The 16,157-nt window shown below is 42.3% G+C and overlaps 2 protein-coding genes across 2 annotated transcripts; both read left to right on the plus strand.

Moving 5' to 3' along the window:
* The first annotated feature begins 3,864 nt into the window (after window positions 1–3,864).
* On the plus strand, window positions 3,865–15,898 carry MS4A1 (membrane spanning 4-domains A1). Its single transcript, XM_035012937.1, has 7 exons — window positions 3,865–4,034; window positions 9,971–10,145; window positions 10,604–10,723; window positions 11,851–11,907; window positions 13,402–13,638; window positions 14,383–14,484; window positions 15,364–15,898. Exons 2-7 carry the CDS (start codon window positions 9,987–9,989, stop codon window positions 15,580–15,582), a joined length of 894 nt encoding a protein of 297 aa, XP_034868828.1. The 5' UTR covers window positions 3,865–4,034; window positions 9,971–9,986; the 3' UTR covers window positions 15,583–15,898.
* Window positions 8,751–9,599, plus strand: LOC118015899 (protein transport protein Sec61 subunit gamma-like). Its single transcript, XM_035012938.1, has one exon. It carries the CDS (start codon window positions 9,258–9,260, stop codon window positions 9,558–9,560), a length of 303 nt encoding a protein of 100 aa, XP_034868829.1. The 5' UTR covers window positions 8,751–9,257; the 3' UTR covers window positions 9,561–9,599.
* Window positions 15,899–16,157: the final 259 nt, after the last annotated feature.

Below are 16,157 nucleotides of genomic sequence, written 5' to 3' on the forward strand. Positions count from 1 at the left end.
CAAAACTAAAAAAAATGAGTGTGAAGAGTGGCACTGATACATAGTTTTACAAATCTCTTTTAGCTTACTTAACATTCTTTTATTTTATTTTTAGCTATTTTTAGGTATAGTTTATTTACAAACAAAGGCACACACTTAATGTATATGTACTCTCCTGATGCCAACACCATAACCGAGGTACTAAGCATATCCATCAGCTCCAAAATTTTCTTGTGCTCTTTTGTGGGGTTTTGTTTCTTTGTTTTTTGATGAGACCATTTAACATGAGATCTATCTTCTTAACATATTTTAGTGTACAATTCTGTATTAGTAACTAAGTACTCTGTTGTACAGTAGATCTTTAGAACTTACTCATTTTGCATAACAAAAACTTTGAAAAACAAAGGCCAATTTAACTTTACTGCACATTCAAATCACCAGAGGAACTTTAATAACCCGCGCCGCCCTCCCTGCCCCCAAATGCACCAGATACCACCCAATAGCAATTAAATCAGAATGTGGTGAGAGCCCGGCATCAATAGTTTTTAAAGATCTCTAGCTGATTCCAATGCAGAGCTTCTCTCGAGCTTAATAGAAGGCAATTGGATTCTGGTAACTGCTTTTGCATTCAGTCTGATGTGATATCTCATGTTCTGTAGCCTGTGGAGATGACAGATGTAAACTTGCGTAAAGGGAAACTAAAGTCTTGGTATTATTATGAGAGCTGTCTTGAGATCACAGACCCCCTGAAAGAGCCTCAAGGACTCCGGGAGACTCCCAGGCCTCACAGGGAGATGGCTGCCTTACATTATATTTCCTTCCGCTGACTGAACACCTGCTAAGTATTAGGGATCTCCTTCTGTCATCCCAGCTGTCATGACAGCCCTCTGAGGTAGGTACATCTAGCCTGTGTCCACAGACATGAAAACTGAAGCTCAAAGTGGTTGATTTTTCTGAGACCACAAAAGGAAGTAGGATTTAGAACCAGGATTTGAGTCAAGATGCCCAACTCCAAATCTCATTATCCTTTGCTTCTTTTGGCATAGAAAACATTTAGCATATGCAAAGAGATAAACTATCAGGTTTTCATTTCTGCCATAAGCTGGAGGAAGAAAGGCCTATGGGTACATATGTGAGGGCAGGAGGCAGGGGAATGAGATTCTAATGAAAAATATTTATTTAAAAAATTTATTTCCAGTGGAATCATGTTCTGATGAAAAATATCTGGCGCCTGAGTGAGGCTGAGAGGTATGGGTATGTGAGATATATTTAAGGGTGAGAATCCCCATCACCTAACAATAAGGGCTTTTAAGTCAGACCTAGGTCTAAATGTCAGTTTTACAATTTAAAGCTTAGTGACTTGAACAAGTTATTTAACCTTTGTGAGCTTTAAACTCCTAGACTAAAATGCAATAATATTACCTACCTAATGGGTTTACCATGAGCCTTAAATGAAATGTGAACTAATTTAATCAGTGCCTTGAACTTAAAAATCACATGGTAAATGGTAGGTTTTCTTTTAAATTTATAATTGAGGGGTTTTTTTGCTTTCCAAGCATCACTTTTTATCACATATGTGGCTTAGGGCCAGTTTCCCTCATTTCCTGATTGTTAGTCCCCACAATTACAAAATGGAATCAATACTATAGGTGTTATATGGACAGTGCTTGGCATATAAGTAGGTGTTCAACTCATTTTATTTGCCTGTTAAAAATATAAAGTAGTCCCTCAGAACAGAAGGAAGACCTCGTAAACTACAAAGCTCTCCTGATACTGGATAGCATTGTGATAATCATCTGGATGGGAGAACTAAAGCAGAATCACAATCTCTCACAGCAATCAGAAAAACCAGCCCCACTTTCAAGGGACATATAGACAAATGGCTGAGTAAGGCAAGGACACAAGTAATTATGATGTAGAATGTAGTTTCCACAGGAGAGGCAAAATGTTCCAAGGACAAAAAAAAAAAAAAATAGGAGAGTTAGGAGGTAGGGGGAATAAAAGGAAGGCAAATATGAACTAAATTAAAGTTTAGTTAATAAAATTTTGTGTAGACTTTAAGAAAGAGATCATTGTCTGGAAGCAAGAGGGCCACTAGGTAATGACAAGAGGGGGAGAGATTTTAAATGTGTACATATTTGACCTAATACCCTCAAACATTACAGAGAAAAAAAAATTATGAAACACAGGAAGTGCTACTGAGAAATCCAGACTATAGTTGGGATTTCAACACACTCAGCACTGCAGTCAATCAATCCAAACCAGCAAAGACAAAGTGAAAGTTTGTTTGTTTATATAAATTCAAATTCAAGTTTATTCAGGAGGAATCACGCAAGAGCTGCCTAACTGATCTCACTGGCCACAAAAAAAAAAAACAGAGTAACAAACACTCTAAGACAGACTTGGAAAAACAGGGCCTACATAGAGAAAAGGATATGAAAATTCAGGTTGTGTGAGAAAAGGATATGAAAACTCAGTCCAAGCCTCACTGATGCCAGGCATTTGCCAAATTTCCATGCCAACTAACATGAAGGCAGATTCCAGTGACCACCCATCATCCTGGACTCCAACCTCTGGCCTCACAATCACCCACAGCTCAGATCTTCTGTAATTATCATCCCTGTCGCCAACATTCAAGCACTCCAGCAGATCATCAGACCTACAACCAGATGCTTAAATAGACAGCAGATCTTATGTTTCTGCTCCTCTTCTCTCTATAAGATTTATGAGAGGTGACTGTATGCCTTTTACTTGTGTATACTTGATGACAGCAAGTTCTCTATTCACATGGTAGCCTGTTCCACTAATGAACTGCTTCGATGGTGGGAAGATGGCACTTGTTTTGATGTTACCCCAAAATCAGGCACTCCAGAACTACTCCTACCCATCGGCTCTAACCCTCTGATCCAAACCGTCATCATAGAGAGAGGCAGAGGGAGAAACAGAGAACAGAGGAAGGAGGTGGGGAGAGAGAGAGAGGTGAGAAGAGAGAGGGATAGAGGGAGAGATGGAGGGAAGATAGGAATTAACCTCAAATTTGGCAGGAGAGCTGCCATATTTTTAGATTAGGCAAACAACTACCTAATTATAGCCCTGGGTCTCTCTTAAAATAAAGCAAGGAACAAGGAAATTAAAAGCAACGAGAAATCCAACATATGAACATAAAAGTTGTATACGGTGGGGGCAGGGGAAACAATAGCTTTGGGCAAAACTTTCTTTGATTTTTTCCCAAATATTTACACTTCCTTGGCTACCGGCTTCCTCCATTCTCTCACTTGATCTAGCAGTGGTATAGCTCCAGGCCAGACTGAAAAGAGAGGGGACACAAGGGAATGAGACAGATGGAAGAAAAAGAGGTGGTTTGTAGGTAAAAGGGCTACTTCAGTTTGTATCCCAAAACATGAACTCTTGCCTCAAGCTTCTGCGGATGTATTCTATAGCACCAACGTATACTTTTAGGCCATTTCTAGTAAATCCCACACAAGACATACCTGGTCCCACTAGAACCCTGAGTGTGGGTAAATGTGGACAATATTTGGAGAAGGATACCTACAACACTCCCAAACGACCGGGCTCAATGATTCCTGAATCTCTCCACTTGGATACCTTCTTCCTACCTACTCACTCCTAAAAGTGAAGTAAAAAGGTAAAAGTCCTAACAGCCCATCTTTAGAGAATTTCTAGAGCCCTTCTTGCCCTTGGGGATCCACCATCCACACCTGCTTACAGGGTGGGGGCTGCAAAGTTCTTCTAATTAAGGTAGCGTAAAGTACGCCAGGCAGTCCCCTGGGGTCCTTTTCAAGAAGTGAAACCTCCTGGTAAGGCAGAAACTTTTTTGTATATCCTTTGGCTCTGGTAAGTGTGCATTAAACCGAGTGATTGGGGCAAAGGCCAAGGTAGCAGAAGCCACTGATTTCCTGTCACCTGGTATCTATGAGAGGCCCCAGACCTGCCTTATGTCACTCACCCCTGTGTATGTGAGACACCAGCCGTGGAAGTGAACTCAGCAGCAAGCATCTGAATCAGCCACGCGCCCGAAGGCTTCGGACACTCAGGTAAGGAGCCAGTTTGCTTTTTTTAAGCGACTAAAAGGGAGTGACGGGTAAAGTATTGGATGGTTTTGGAGACTAGATTCTCGGCTTTCCCTCAAGGGTTTCCCTGGTCAGGTCTTCTGGTATTGTCACAATGTGAGGAGGGGTACCAGGGCTTGCTGCCCACCCACTCCCTTAACCACTCCCTCTCTCAAGAGAGAGCCTGGCCAATGAACTAGGTAGGAGCCATTCTACAAAAGCAGCAGATTGCAGCATGTAGACAAGAGCGTTGTTACCAAGCTCCTGGGCTCAAACCGGAGCTCCACCACCTACAGATCTACAGGCAAGTTACCAAACCTCTACATTCCTCGGTTTGCTCACCTATAAGATGGCAGCCAATGTATTACACACTGCTTTATATAAGATTAAATGAGCTAAAATCCTAAAGTTCTTAGAACCACTTGGTTCTACAGAAGAAAATAATCAGCCATGGCTATCATGAAAATATTTCGACTTCTCTCGTTCTGAATGTTTTTTTCTCCAAAGATATCCTGCTAAATGTGAATACCCTGAGATGTTGTTAAACATCACAGGCTAACATTTTCTGGAGGGGACTTGGGGACATCAAACTGAGCACAAAATTCCTGCCTCAAATCTATCACAGAAGCCTACAGTGAGACTGCGCACTGTAGACAAGGAAGATTTAAGGAAGGGCCACAAAGATGAGTTTTAGCCATGTCATAATTGTTTCCTAAAACCCATATATAATGTGATTACCTTTCCCATTTCCCACAAAATGGCTTGATCTCACTGATCATCAAGCGAGGTGAAACGGTCACCTTTTGGTCCAACATCCTGAGCATTTATGTGTAAATCTTCCCTGAGGAAAAAGTTCAGTTTAACATTTATTGAGCTCATAGTACACGGAGAAAACAGGTTCTCTATGTAACCCTAGCAGGACATCCCTTAAGAAATGTACACCCCATTAGAAAAGTTACAGTATTAGCTCATGAGAAAGAAAACAGTTGGTGACAAGGAAGGAATGCAGAGAGCTGGGGGCTTTGAAGAAGCCATGCGAGACAGTCTCAGGTGATGTGAGTGTCTAATGGGGAGTCTGGCCCTAAAGGGGGTGGGAGGGGAGCATTTCAATGTGGACAGGGTTCCAAGAAGAAAGCAGGAGATGTGTCCAGATCAGTGGCTCCAGTGGGGAGCGGTGGGGTGCAGCTTCAGAAGGGCTGTAGACCTGCACCTTGAAGGCCATGGGGGGGCCAGGTACAGGTTTCTCCCAGAGGAAATAACAGCCCAGACAAAGAGTTCAAGCTCAGGATGGGCAGGCCTTCAAGTGGTGATTTGGGGCCTGATCTAGCGGCTCTACAGAGGATGGATTAGACAAGAGAAAGACCAAAGGCAGAAGAGTAGGACTTTTGTGCTAACCCAGGAGGGGAAATGAGAATCAAACTCATGGGGTGACACCGGGAGTAGAAAATGGTCCACACGCCAAGTAAGACACCTTACAGAGGAAGAAGCGCCATGACTGACTGAACATGGAGATGAAGGAGCTGGAGAGAAACATGGCTCCCGCTCTTTAAGCCTGGGGGACAGGGGAACAGAAATAAGGCAGTCTGAGTGCCTGCCTGAGGAAAGACCACAGACTCTGCAGCACAGTCCTCGGACACAGCAGCCTCAGCTGAGTGGCTCTGGCAGCATCCGGCAGGCAGCGAAGCTCGAGGAGCGAGTGAGTGGTGAGGAGGTGGAGGCGACGAGCTTGGAAGAAGCTGGCGCTAAGACAGGGACACTAGGCAGTGGCTGGGGACATTGCCAGATTGAAGGAAGGGGGCTGGGAATGGGGACACTGCAGCGCATTTTAATCACCAAAAGGTCCAGTAGTAACGGTTCTTGTTTGAGTGTTTAGTACATTATAAATTGCAAATCACCTCATGTTCCCGAACAGTACTCTGAATAGTGAGGCGAGAGAAGTGGCAAGCAGCAGAGCCGGGACTAGCACTTTCCGTGGTACAGCAGCACAAATAAAGACCAAGGTACAAGAACCACTTTCTCTGAAGGACTGACGTCCTGGTGCACGGAGATGGCCGAGGAGCACAGGCAGAGGGAAAGGAAGTCAGAACATCCTTCCTCAGAGATAATACGCGCATGAGGCCAGAAAGGGTAAAAATGCAGAACTATTTTGAGTGGCAAAGGAGGAAGTTGAGGTGACAAAATCTAGGCAGCTTTGAACTTCTCATTACATGATGTAATTACTGGACCTAAAAGTCATTATTGGAACTAAAACCCATAAAGGCTGTGAGATTTTCTGCAGCGGATGTACACAGAAACAGTGGTGCCTTTTAAAAACCAAAAAGAGATTTGCAGAAGTCACTGTGATAAAATATGGGGCAGTGTCTGATCGACTGAGCCCTGATGGTAATACAGTTCAGTGAAAACAAAATCCTACTGTGATCACATTCTGATCAACGTGCCCAGTAACCCTTTGCTAACATACCAACGAGGCTTGGAGCCAACTGTGTGTTGGGCACTGTTTAAGTCATTGTGAAAAAGTAAAAAGCAATGGCAGGGCAAGGCTGCAGGAATCTATGATATCCTTAGGAGTATGTGCTCTAATTTTATATATTCCCACACAACAAAAATTTCATTACCTCGGCTATAATGCTCTGGCATAAAAATATGTATATATTTTAGAGAGACTATTTCCATAAAAAATGAAGTAGCATATTGAAACAGGTATGTTTATGTTTATAAACTACTATTTTACATAATACGTGTTGAAGGCTTCATAGAAATAGAGTTGCCATAGTGAGACATCAGCTTTAATAGCGAAATAAAATATTTCTCCCCAACAGTCATTACTGCCCCTTGCCACTGCAGACGTGGCCCCAGTAGAACTTGGCTTATACAGGAGGTTTATCTCACCAATAATACAGACATAGCCTCAGGCAGTTGAAAAATAAGGAGAAATTAAAACAACACTAGTCCAGTTGTCTTGTTCTGTCCAGAGAACTGATGACCTTTGCTCTTTAAGTTGTCCTCACTAAAAAGAGCCCTCTGGAGAGGAGTGTGGGGACTCCAGCTCATTCCCTTCCTACCAATGGGAAAACTAACCTCTCTGGGCCTGCACTTCCACATCTGCAAAAAAGACAAAATGCCTACTTAGTAAAGCAGGCGGCTTGGCACTAGATGCATGACATCCCAGGCATGCAGAGGGTGCTCAGTACACAACTGAACTACGTGGTCTGGCCACGAGGCAGCAGTAAGAGCGCCAGCCTCAGAGCTGCGGTGACTGCCTTCTGGTTTGGCTGTCACCGAATGCAAGGTCTGTAACGAGCCACAGCCCATGCCTGGGCTGCAGCTTCCTCATTTGTCAAACAAACAGAATGGTTTCTGAGGTTTTAACCAGCTCCAAAAATTCTGCCTGGTGATAAGAATCAGTCAGTAAACTCCTTCATGGGCTATATTAATACATTCCTTTTCGTCAGTGATCTTGTTGGTTGGTTTGTGGTGCAAAACACCAAAACCTCCAAGACCACATGACACCTGATAATTGAGAGGTGAAGCAAAATCAAGTGCAAAGCACCCAGTTGAAGCCTCCTCTCTTCCCTTCAGCCCGTGGTCCTGAAAAATATTGTTTTCGATTGCTTTCTAGTCACCCAAATAGCACATCCATCTGAAGAGGGGAGAGGTTCATAGGTGAAAGGCTGAGCCCCTGTTCTGCACGGGGGCCAAAGCAGCCAGATACCTTGTTAGATAGGTCCAAGCCCTCACTTTCAATCTCTAGTAGTCATGTAACTGGAACAAGTGACCTAACGATTTCGTGCCCCATCACCTTTTCTACACAATAGAAGCAACAATTCATCCCTTGTCCACTCTGGGAGGCTTAAATGAACTTCAGATGTGAAATCTCTTTGTCACTATAAAGTGGGTGCAAACACGAGGCCTGGGCGACTCCCAAGCACCTGTCCCACAGCACACCGACAGGCACCCAGCTCGGTGTGACTTCAACAGGATAAGCAAGCTGGGCAGACAGTCTTGGTCTCCAAGGCCCCTTACATGACTTACAGTTGACAAAGACGAGACCAAAGATGTGTCCCTAAAGAGAGATGTCCAGGGCCCAGGAAAGACCCAATAGAATTCATGTAAATAATTGACATAAACAAATAAATGCCAAAAGGAAGCACAGATGAAGACAGCTGAACAGTCTTACAACATGAGAACTGGGAAGGGTCTTGGTAATAATCACTAACTTCAGAAATGAATAAATCATGAAATCTAAGAACAGACAGCTCTTCCTACTTTCTCCCCATGTATGAGGCACTTTCATATGCGAACTTACTTATTTCTCACAATGTATCCGTGACTGGGGTACTGGTCTCATTTTTCCAATGGGAAAGACAGGAACTAATGCTCCTAAAGGTAATAATACTAAGAACTAGAATAGCAACAAAAACAGGTAATAATTATGCAGACACGAGTGCTTTACATACATTTATTTCCTCAGCAATGTTAAGAAACTACTCAATCCACATAATTTAGATACTGAACAAGAGGGTCAAGGTCTCTGCTTTGATGGAATTTATATTCTAGTGGGGAGAGACTGCCAATAAACAAGCAAGCAAATAATCAAGGTAATTCCCCATAGTGGTAAGTACCATGAAGCAAAAAACTGGGGTGCTGTGGATGAGGATCACTGTGGACTGAGGACTCGGGCAAGGCTTTTTCTGAGGAGCTGACATTTGAGCTACACCTGAATGAAAAGACACCAGCCACGCACAGTCCATCAGTCCATTTAAGTCTTACAGAAACCCTATACTATAAGACAAGAATGATAATTCCCATTTTGCAGTTGAAAAACTTGAGTCCCAGAGAATTTAAAGAACTTGCCTGTAGTTTTGCAGCAACAGAATAATCACAGTTTGAACCTAGGCAACCTGTCTCAGGAGGCCAAGTCTTACATACAACCATAGAGAGCCTCCTTAAAGTGGTTTATTCAAGGTTGCAGAGCTGGTGGTAGAGGAAGACTAGAATCAGCTCCTATTGACTCTAATGAGTGCTCACCATACTCCTTCACGATGCCTCTGGCCCATCACAATGGACAAAAGCAGGTAAGCAAAAGGATGAGGATAAGGCAATGACAAAATACATTTCCCAATATGAGGGTGCAGAAAAGCATCCAGGAATGAGAGACACACGGGCCATGCAGACAGACGAACATGGATTTCTCTACAATGATAAAGCATGCCCCAAACATGGTTGTCAAGAATCCTGGCAGGGAGGTCAGTTCACTTTTGTGCTACGTGTCCCTGGTGTCTGAGCAGTTGGCTGGCAGTCATCAAGGATCAGGTAATGCAGTTTGTTGAGCCAAGTCGGCAGTTTGTGAAGGACTCAATTCGGGTGGTTAAAAGATGCACTAAACCTGATAGAAAAGAATGCCAGAAGATTGCCATGGCAACAGCATTAGGATTTGCTATACTGGGATTCATTGGCTTTTTTGTGAAATTAATCCTTATCCCTCTTGATAACATCATTGTTGGCAGCTGAATACCTTTTTAGAAGAGTTTTTCATCTTGGGGATTGGTGAATAAGTGAGGATTTGAGAAGGTCAAGGAGTATTTGCCTATATGTTTTGTGTTTTTCTTTCATTTTTTTGTCTTCCAAGGTGTTTTGTGTTTGTAAATTAAAACAATTAAAAAAAAAAAGAATCCTGGCAGGGATCCCTGGGCTCATGGGTCCTTGCCTGAGATGCCCCCTTCAGATCCTGTCTTCAAACACAGCAGTAGGCTTTGCCTCAGACCCAAAGCCACTGGGAAGAGGCCACGTCCACCCTCAACAACATTCATGGAAGGAATACAGAGAAAAGTATTCAGATGCACGAGACAAGATAAAAGACTGCTGAAAATCCTATTCTCTCTCTCTCTCTTTGCCCATTTTATTATTTGTTTTATTTTTAGGAGTTCTGAGGGTGAAATGACGACACCCAGAAATTCAAGGAGTGGAACTTTCCAAGCAGATCCTATGAAAGGTCCTACTGCCATGCATCCTGTTCAAAAAATAATTCCCAAAAGGATGCCTTCAGTGGTGGGCCCTACACAAAACTTCTTCATGAGGGAATCTAAGACATTAGGGGTAAGTCAGCTGCACTCCATTCTGTATCCTAGAGACTCTCTGGCTTACAGAAGCAGATGCTGTAGGCTCGGTACAGAATGCAATCCAACTAGAAGGTATATGACCCAACCCGAGATGTTCTTTACATCTGACACAATGTGCCAAATCAGGGACGTGCAGAGAAATTACCACAGTGATCTTTCTCCTTTTGATTTTGTGGTTTGCGTATTTAGGGGTCTCCCATCCAAGTTTGTCACCAGCATCCCAGACATCTGCCTTGGAAATGCCCCAGGCGGTGGGGAAAATGGATCTGAACAAGACAAAGGTCTTGGCACCTCTCCCACTTCTTTTAGGCATTTTACACAACCCCAAGTCAGGAGCCAGGACTTCTAGCCTTACCTTTGTTTTCTGACTTGATGATGACTTCAGTGCATCATGATGACTTCAGTGCATCATCAGTGCCCCCATTCTCTCTCCAGGTCATCCAGATTATGAATGGGCTCTTCCACATTGCCCTAGGCGGCCTCCTGATGATTCACACGGATGTCTATGCACCTATATGTATAACTGTGTGGTACCCTCTCTGGGGAGGCATTATGGTGAGTAAGAGCTAACAACCATTGGGAAGTGATGCAGACAAAAAGGCTGAGGAAAGTATATGGCTGGGAAATAGGTTATGAGGTTAAAATAATTTACCGGAAAGAGAAATTGACTAAATTGAGCATGAATCCCATTGAAAGTCAGTGGTCATGCTTCACGTGAATTCAGAGGGAAGGAAGATTGTCCAAAGTGGGACCTCTCCAAAGTCAATGTGGAGAGGGGGGAGAAGGGCACTAAACATTTGGACCGTACAGCATGGTGTTTCAGAAAGCAGGAAGGCAGGGGAGCATCCCATTTCCTCCCACCTGGTCCTTTCTCCTACAGTTCTGTGCAGCTTTGTCGCAGGTGGTAAAAGCAGTCCCATCCCTAATGAATCTCCTCTGGCTTATCAGCAGAGCAGCAATCCTTATGGCTCTTTCATGTACATGTTTTCCAAGCTTGTAATCTTGTCTGGGTGTGGTATGGGGCAGCCATTTTTATGCCATCATGATACTTCCATAGTTGCCACTATAAAGATGTGTCCAGGATTGAAAATTTCAGAACAAAGAGAGATGGATTAAAACAAGAGTTTCCCCCATTTTATGTCCTGAACAGTAGACAAGGAAGATAAGAAATAATCGCCATCACTTCCTGCAGTGGCCAACATTTTAGTGGAGCGCCTACGGCCTTCAGGCCAAGTATTTCCTTCCACATTGATTCACTCTTCGTTGGCATCAGTCCTTTAAACCACTGTGAACTCCAAAGAGAAATCCACAAATTCAAAAAAGAAAAAAGAAAAACTAAAACTAAAACTTTCAAATTCACAGTTGTTAGTATTCATTGACCTGAAAACATGAGTTCTGCCTCTGGTCTTACTATATTCCTAGTCACAGCTCCCCAGTTAGTTGAATAAAAGGCATAGACTGAATATAGCTGAGCACGAATAAAGGAGAAATGTGACTGCTGAAAAATGAATGAATACTGTAAAAATGGCTGGACATTTTTGTGAAAGGGGTTGGAAATGTGGATAGCTTTTTTACAACCAGGTCTCAATGTAAAAAGTGACCTCCCTCTCTGCCTCTCTCCCTCTCTGCCTCTTCTCCCATGTCCCCCATGCCTTTCCCAACCACCACCTCTTTTTTCACAGTATATCATTTCTGGATCACTCCTGGCAGCAGCGGACAAAAACCCCAGGAAGAGTTTGGCAAGTAATCGTATGTCCTTCTTTCCCCACATCAGAGAAATATCTACTTTCTCAGTTGAAAACAAAACCTTTAAAAACCTTTGGGATGACAGTAGCACTGAGTTATCTCTCAATCCCCAAAAGCAAAATTTCTCTAGAAAGCTGCTGTGATGTTATTCATAATAAACTTGGAAATGAGACCTACCTGAATTATGTCTGTGGAAACAGAATTATAGGCTGACCCATGAACAGCAACATGCTATGGTCTAATGAATGTTAAATGTTGTGTGAGAGTAACAGATCTCTTTGAGAGCTGTGTCATTTCTCTTAGACCACCATTTAGGAAACTCTAATCAATACTGTGATTCACTTAATCCTCGTTAACTGTGAGCAAGTCAGTTTACCTCTATGTACCTCTATAAAATGGTGCTACCATATTGTCATGAGGATGAATGGCCTAATATACATGAAAGTGCTTCACAGGCTTCAAGGAGCTACAGGGGGACTTACTCTATAACCCCTCTAACACATGTATACCCAGGGTCATGAGCTTATCAGCAAGTTCCTCCCCCAAGTTTTTTATACTTACTAATAAGTTATTACTAATTTGTGTCACTTCCAAAGTCAGTGAGGGATTGAGTGAATGGAAATGGCTCTTCTCTAGAATGGTCTGACAAACTCAGTTTTGGGCGGGGGGGGAACAAGTTATTTTATTCTCCAGATATAGCCAGTCCTACTGACTTGCCATCTGTAGGTCTTATTGCCAGGGATGAGCTATGTATGTCTTAAAATAATCATCAATAATCCTATACTATTAGGTACTTGTCATATATATTTTCCTGTTTTGACCTTTTATCATTCCTGCAAGTAGAACACTCCCTCTGACACCCTTTACCTATGCTACCTAGAGACATCAGTCCTAATGACATTTTGAAAGATGGCAGGCTGAGGCTGATTGCAACCTGTGTCAACAGGGAGTAGGTGGTGGTGTTCTTGCCACTGTTGTTTCCACTTGTTGGTATAGACCCAGAGGGTTCTATCTGCTCCTTCCCTCCCTAAACCCACAGAACCATCTCACTTCATTGTGATGGAAGAAGCTCCTTCCCCCCTCTTCCTCCTACCTTCCTATGCAGACGTAATCTGAATACTATTTATATTCACTCACTCAACCAATATTTACTGAATGCCTAGCAGGGTGATGGCAGTGGCAGTGAAAGCAAGTGCAGGGGTACAAAATAGAAGAATTTAGGATGACGCCTAGAATTTTCTCTTGATAAACTGGATATGAAGCGGTAAAATGAGATGGGGAAGACCAAGGAAGGAATGCAAGTTAGAGATGAAGGTTGTCATTTTACAGTGACAAGGACACTAAAACCACTGAGAGAAGTATGGTTTAATATGATGTAGGTGTAGTGCCCTTGTGAGTCAGAGGAATGGGATCTGGAATTCCTTCCTAGCTTAGATTCTTCAAATGAAATCAAACCCCATTAACAAATCTTCATGTCTCCATTTCAGGTCAAAGGGAAAATGATAATGAACTCACTGAGCCTCTTTGCTGCTATTTCTGGAATAATTTTTTTGATCATGGACATATTTAATATTACCATTTCCCATTTTTTTAAAATGGATAATTTGAATCTTATTAACGTTTCCATGCCATATATTAACATACACAACTGTGAACCAGCCAACCCTGCTGAGAAAAACTCTCTGTCTATACAATATTGTGACAGCATACGATCTGTTTTCTTGGTAAGTGTGAAATCAGGTTTCTTTTCAGGGAAGAAATTTAGTGTTTTTATTATGAGTGTCAACTCTGGATCAAGATATCTGCTACTTACTGGCCTATACAGCTTTTGGGCAAGAATTTAACCACGTTCTGCCTCAGTTTCTCCAGCTGTAAAATGGGGAAATTAACAGTACTTATCTCGTAGGGCTGTTTTGAGTGATTAAGTTAACATATGCAAAATGCTTAGAACTGGAACACAGAAAATGCTACGTGTTTGATTTAAAATTAATCATTATTATTATTATTACTGGTTAATAATTATTAGTATGATTAAGATGGACACTGAAGAAGTACCTACGTTATTATGAACATCTTTTGCCTCAATGAATTTTCCGGGTAGAATTTGAAGGGGGAAAATGTATCTTCCAAGTATAGACAGGTTTCCTTCATTGTGATACCGTACCACCTAAAGCTGGATACAACTTAATTTGGGATTCAGTGGTTAATTTTTCCTACATAGGACTGATTCTTCAACTAATTTCCATTGCCTTATTTTCTATCAGCAACAAGCATTAACCATCTGTGGGGTGCCTGTTGTTGTGCTAAGTGTTGGGGTTTTAAAGATCATAGTAGTTCTTACAGTTGATCATTACCTAAAGAACTGAACTTCTAATCTTAATTTTAGCCAACAGTCGCTGACTGAGCAGCAACCATACTCTTTAAGCTATTATTATATTTTTGCCCTTGTTTTTCCTGTCGTTCTTCAGGGCATTTTTGCTGTGATGGGCATCTTCACCTTCTTCCAGAAACTTGTGACGGCTGGCATTGCTGAGCATGAGTGGAAACAACTGTACTCCAAACCTAAGTCTGTAAGTAGCAGCCACCCTGTCCACTCACCCCCTCTGGGAAATCATACCTACAAAAAAATCATCTACAGCAAATGTAATCTAATCTATCTTTGAGACTAAGAGCTTCATGAAAAACGGTCCTGGCAGATTTCCGGAAAGCAGAGAATACCTAATGAGGCAAAAGTGTCTTGAAATTTGAAATAAGCCTAAAGTTTAGACAGAGGATACAGCCCTCTGATATGTGCACTTACTGACCCTGAGTTCCGCTTCACTCCACATGCCCATCTCGATTCCATGATTCCACACTGAGCGTGTAAAAGTGGGGTGGCTGCAGGTTAAGGCTGATAAAAGCACTAGTTCATCCACTTAATTTCTCAGTATTCCCTCCCCTCCCCCCCGCACCTGCACCTTTTTATCAAATCCCTCTTCCAAAACAGTGGGTTCAGAGAGGCTCCACAATTGGGAGATAGGAATATCCCAGTGACAGATTGATTATCAACTGCTTCGAACTACAGAATGTTAGCTTAAAATTTAGAGATCATCACATTTCCTTCATTTTACAGATGAGAAAAACAGGATTCGAGGGAAAACAAACTTCCTGAGGTTATATCCAATAAAGGCAAATCAAAACTAGAATCTAAATTCCTCAATTACTGCAGTGTTCTTTCCCAAATACTGTGTGATCATTCCAGGCAATGTAGCAAATATCTGCTGACCTTGAAGATGAGCTTTGATAAGTGACTTGATCCCTTGGGAAATCAGTCCTGGTATTTGGAGGCATATAGGAAATAACATAAACAGCATAAAAACCAGGAGGTATTTGATAAATATTCATAGAGTTTGTTGACAAATGTGCCAATATAAAAGGTCAAGAAACGTTTGTTTAATTTTGTGTCCTAGGATGTAGTTGTCCTGTTAGCTGCTGAAGAAAAAAAAGAACAGCCAATTGAAACAACTGATGAAATGGTTGAGCTGACTGAAATATCTTCCCAACCAAAGAATGAAGAAGAGATTGAAATTATTCCAGTCCAAGAAGAAGAAGAAGAAATGGAAATAAACTTTCCAGAACCTCCCCAGGATCAGGAACCTTCACCAATAGAAAATGACGGCATTCCTTAAATTATTTTTTTTTCTTTCTGTTTCCTTTTCTTAGGCATTAGAAACTAGTGTTCATAGCTTCCAAGAGACATATCCACCCCCATTTCCTGAGGCCTTCTGCAAGTATCCTCCATCTGTCTCTCTGGTCTTTGCATGGAGTGACCACAGCTCACTCACGCTCACACTCTCTCTCTCTCTCTCATGCCAAGAACACAGCCATTGCAGGCAAAACATGTCAGCATGTTTCCTGTCCAGGGCAGCTTACTTACATTACAACAAAGCGGACTGGGTGCTGCGCCGCATGATTTCTCACTAGCCTTTTCCTTGGATAAGGCTTTGTAGTAGTGGTCAAAGTGGCAATTCCATCTCTGCCCCTAATGAGAAAGATAAACGTGGGCTCCAGGCCATCCGGAAACTATCTTTAATTCCTTCCACATCTACATATTTTGTGGAGTCTCTTTTGCACCACTGTCTTAAGGAAAGTAAAAAAATAGTAATAATGAGGTGCAATAAGGAACTATTCCATCTTTCTTATGGGGCTGACACTGTGGTACATTCTTAGAGCGTCCACACCCCATCACAGAAGCTCTAAGTGG

Source organism: Mirounga leonina, unplaced genomic scaffold (assembly GCF_011800145.1).
Source record: "Mirounga leonina isolate KUSES-001 unplaced genomic scaffold, KU_Mleo_1.0 Mir_166, whole genome shotgun sequence".
NCBI classification, from domain to species: domain Eukaryota; kingdom Metazoa; phylum Chordata; class Mammalia; order Carnivora; family Phocidae; genus Mirounga; species Mirounga leonina.

Bases quoted from the DNA above. Each gene is read 5' to 3' on its own strand.
- LOC118015899 (XM_035012938.1), top strand. From the start codon at position 9,258: ATGCCCCAAACATGGTTGTCAAGAATCCTGGCAGGGAGGTCAGTTCAC.
- MS4A1 (XM_035012937.1), top strand. From the start codon at position 9,987: ATGACGACACCCAGAAATTCAAGGAGTGGAACTTTCCAAGCAGATCCT. The intron at 10,146-10,603 runs GTAAGTCAGCTG...TTCTCTCTCCAG, and splicing joins GGGAATCTAAGACATTAGGG to GTCATCCAGATTATGAATGG. The intron at 13,639-14,382 runs GTAAGTGTGAAA...GTCGTTCTTCAG, and splicing joins GCATACGATCTGTTTTCTTG to GGCATTTTTGCTGTGATGGG.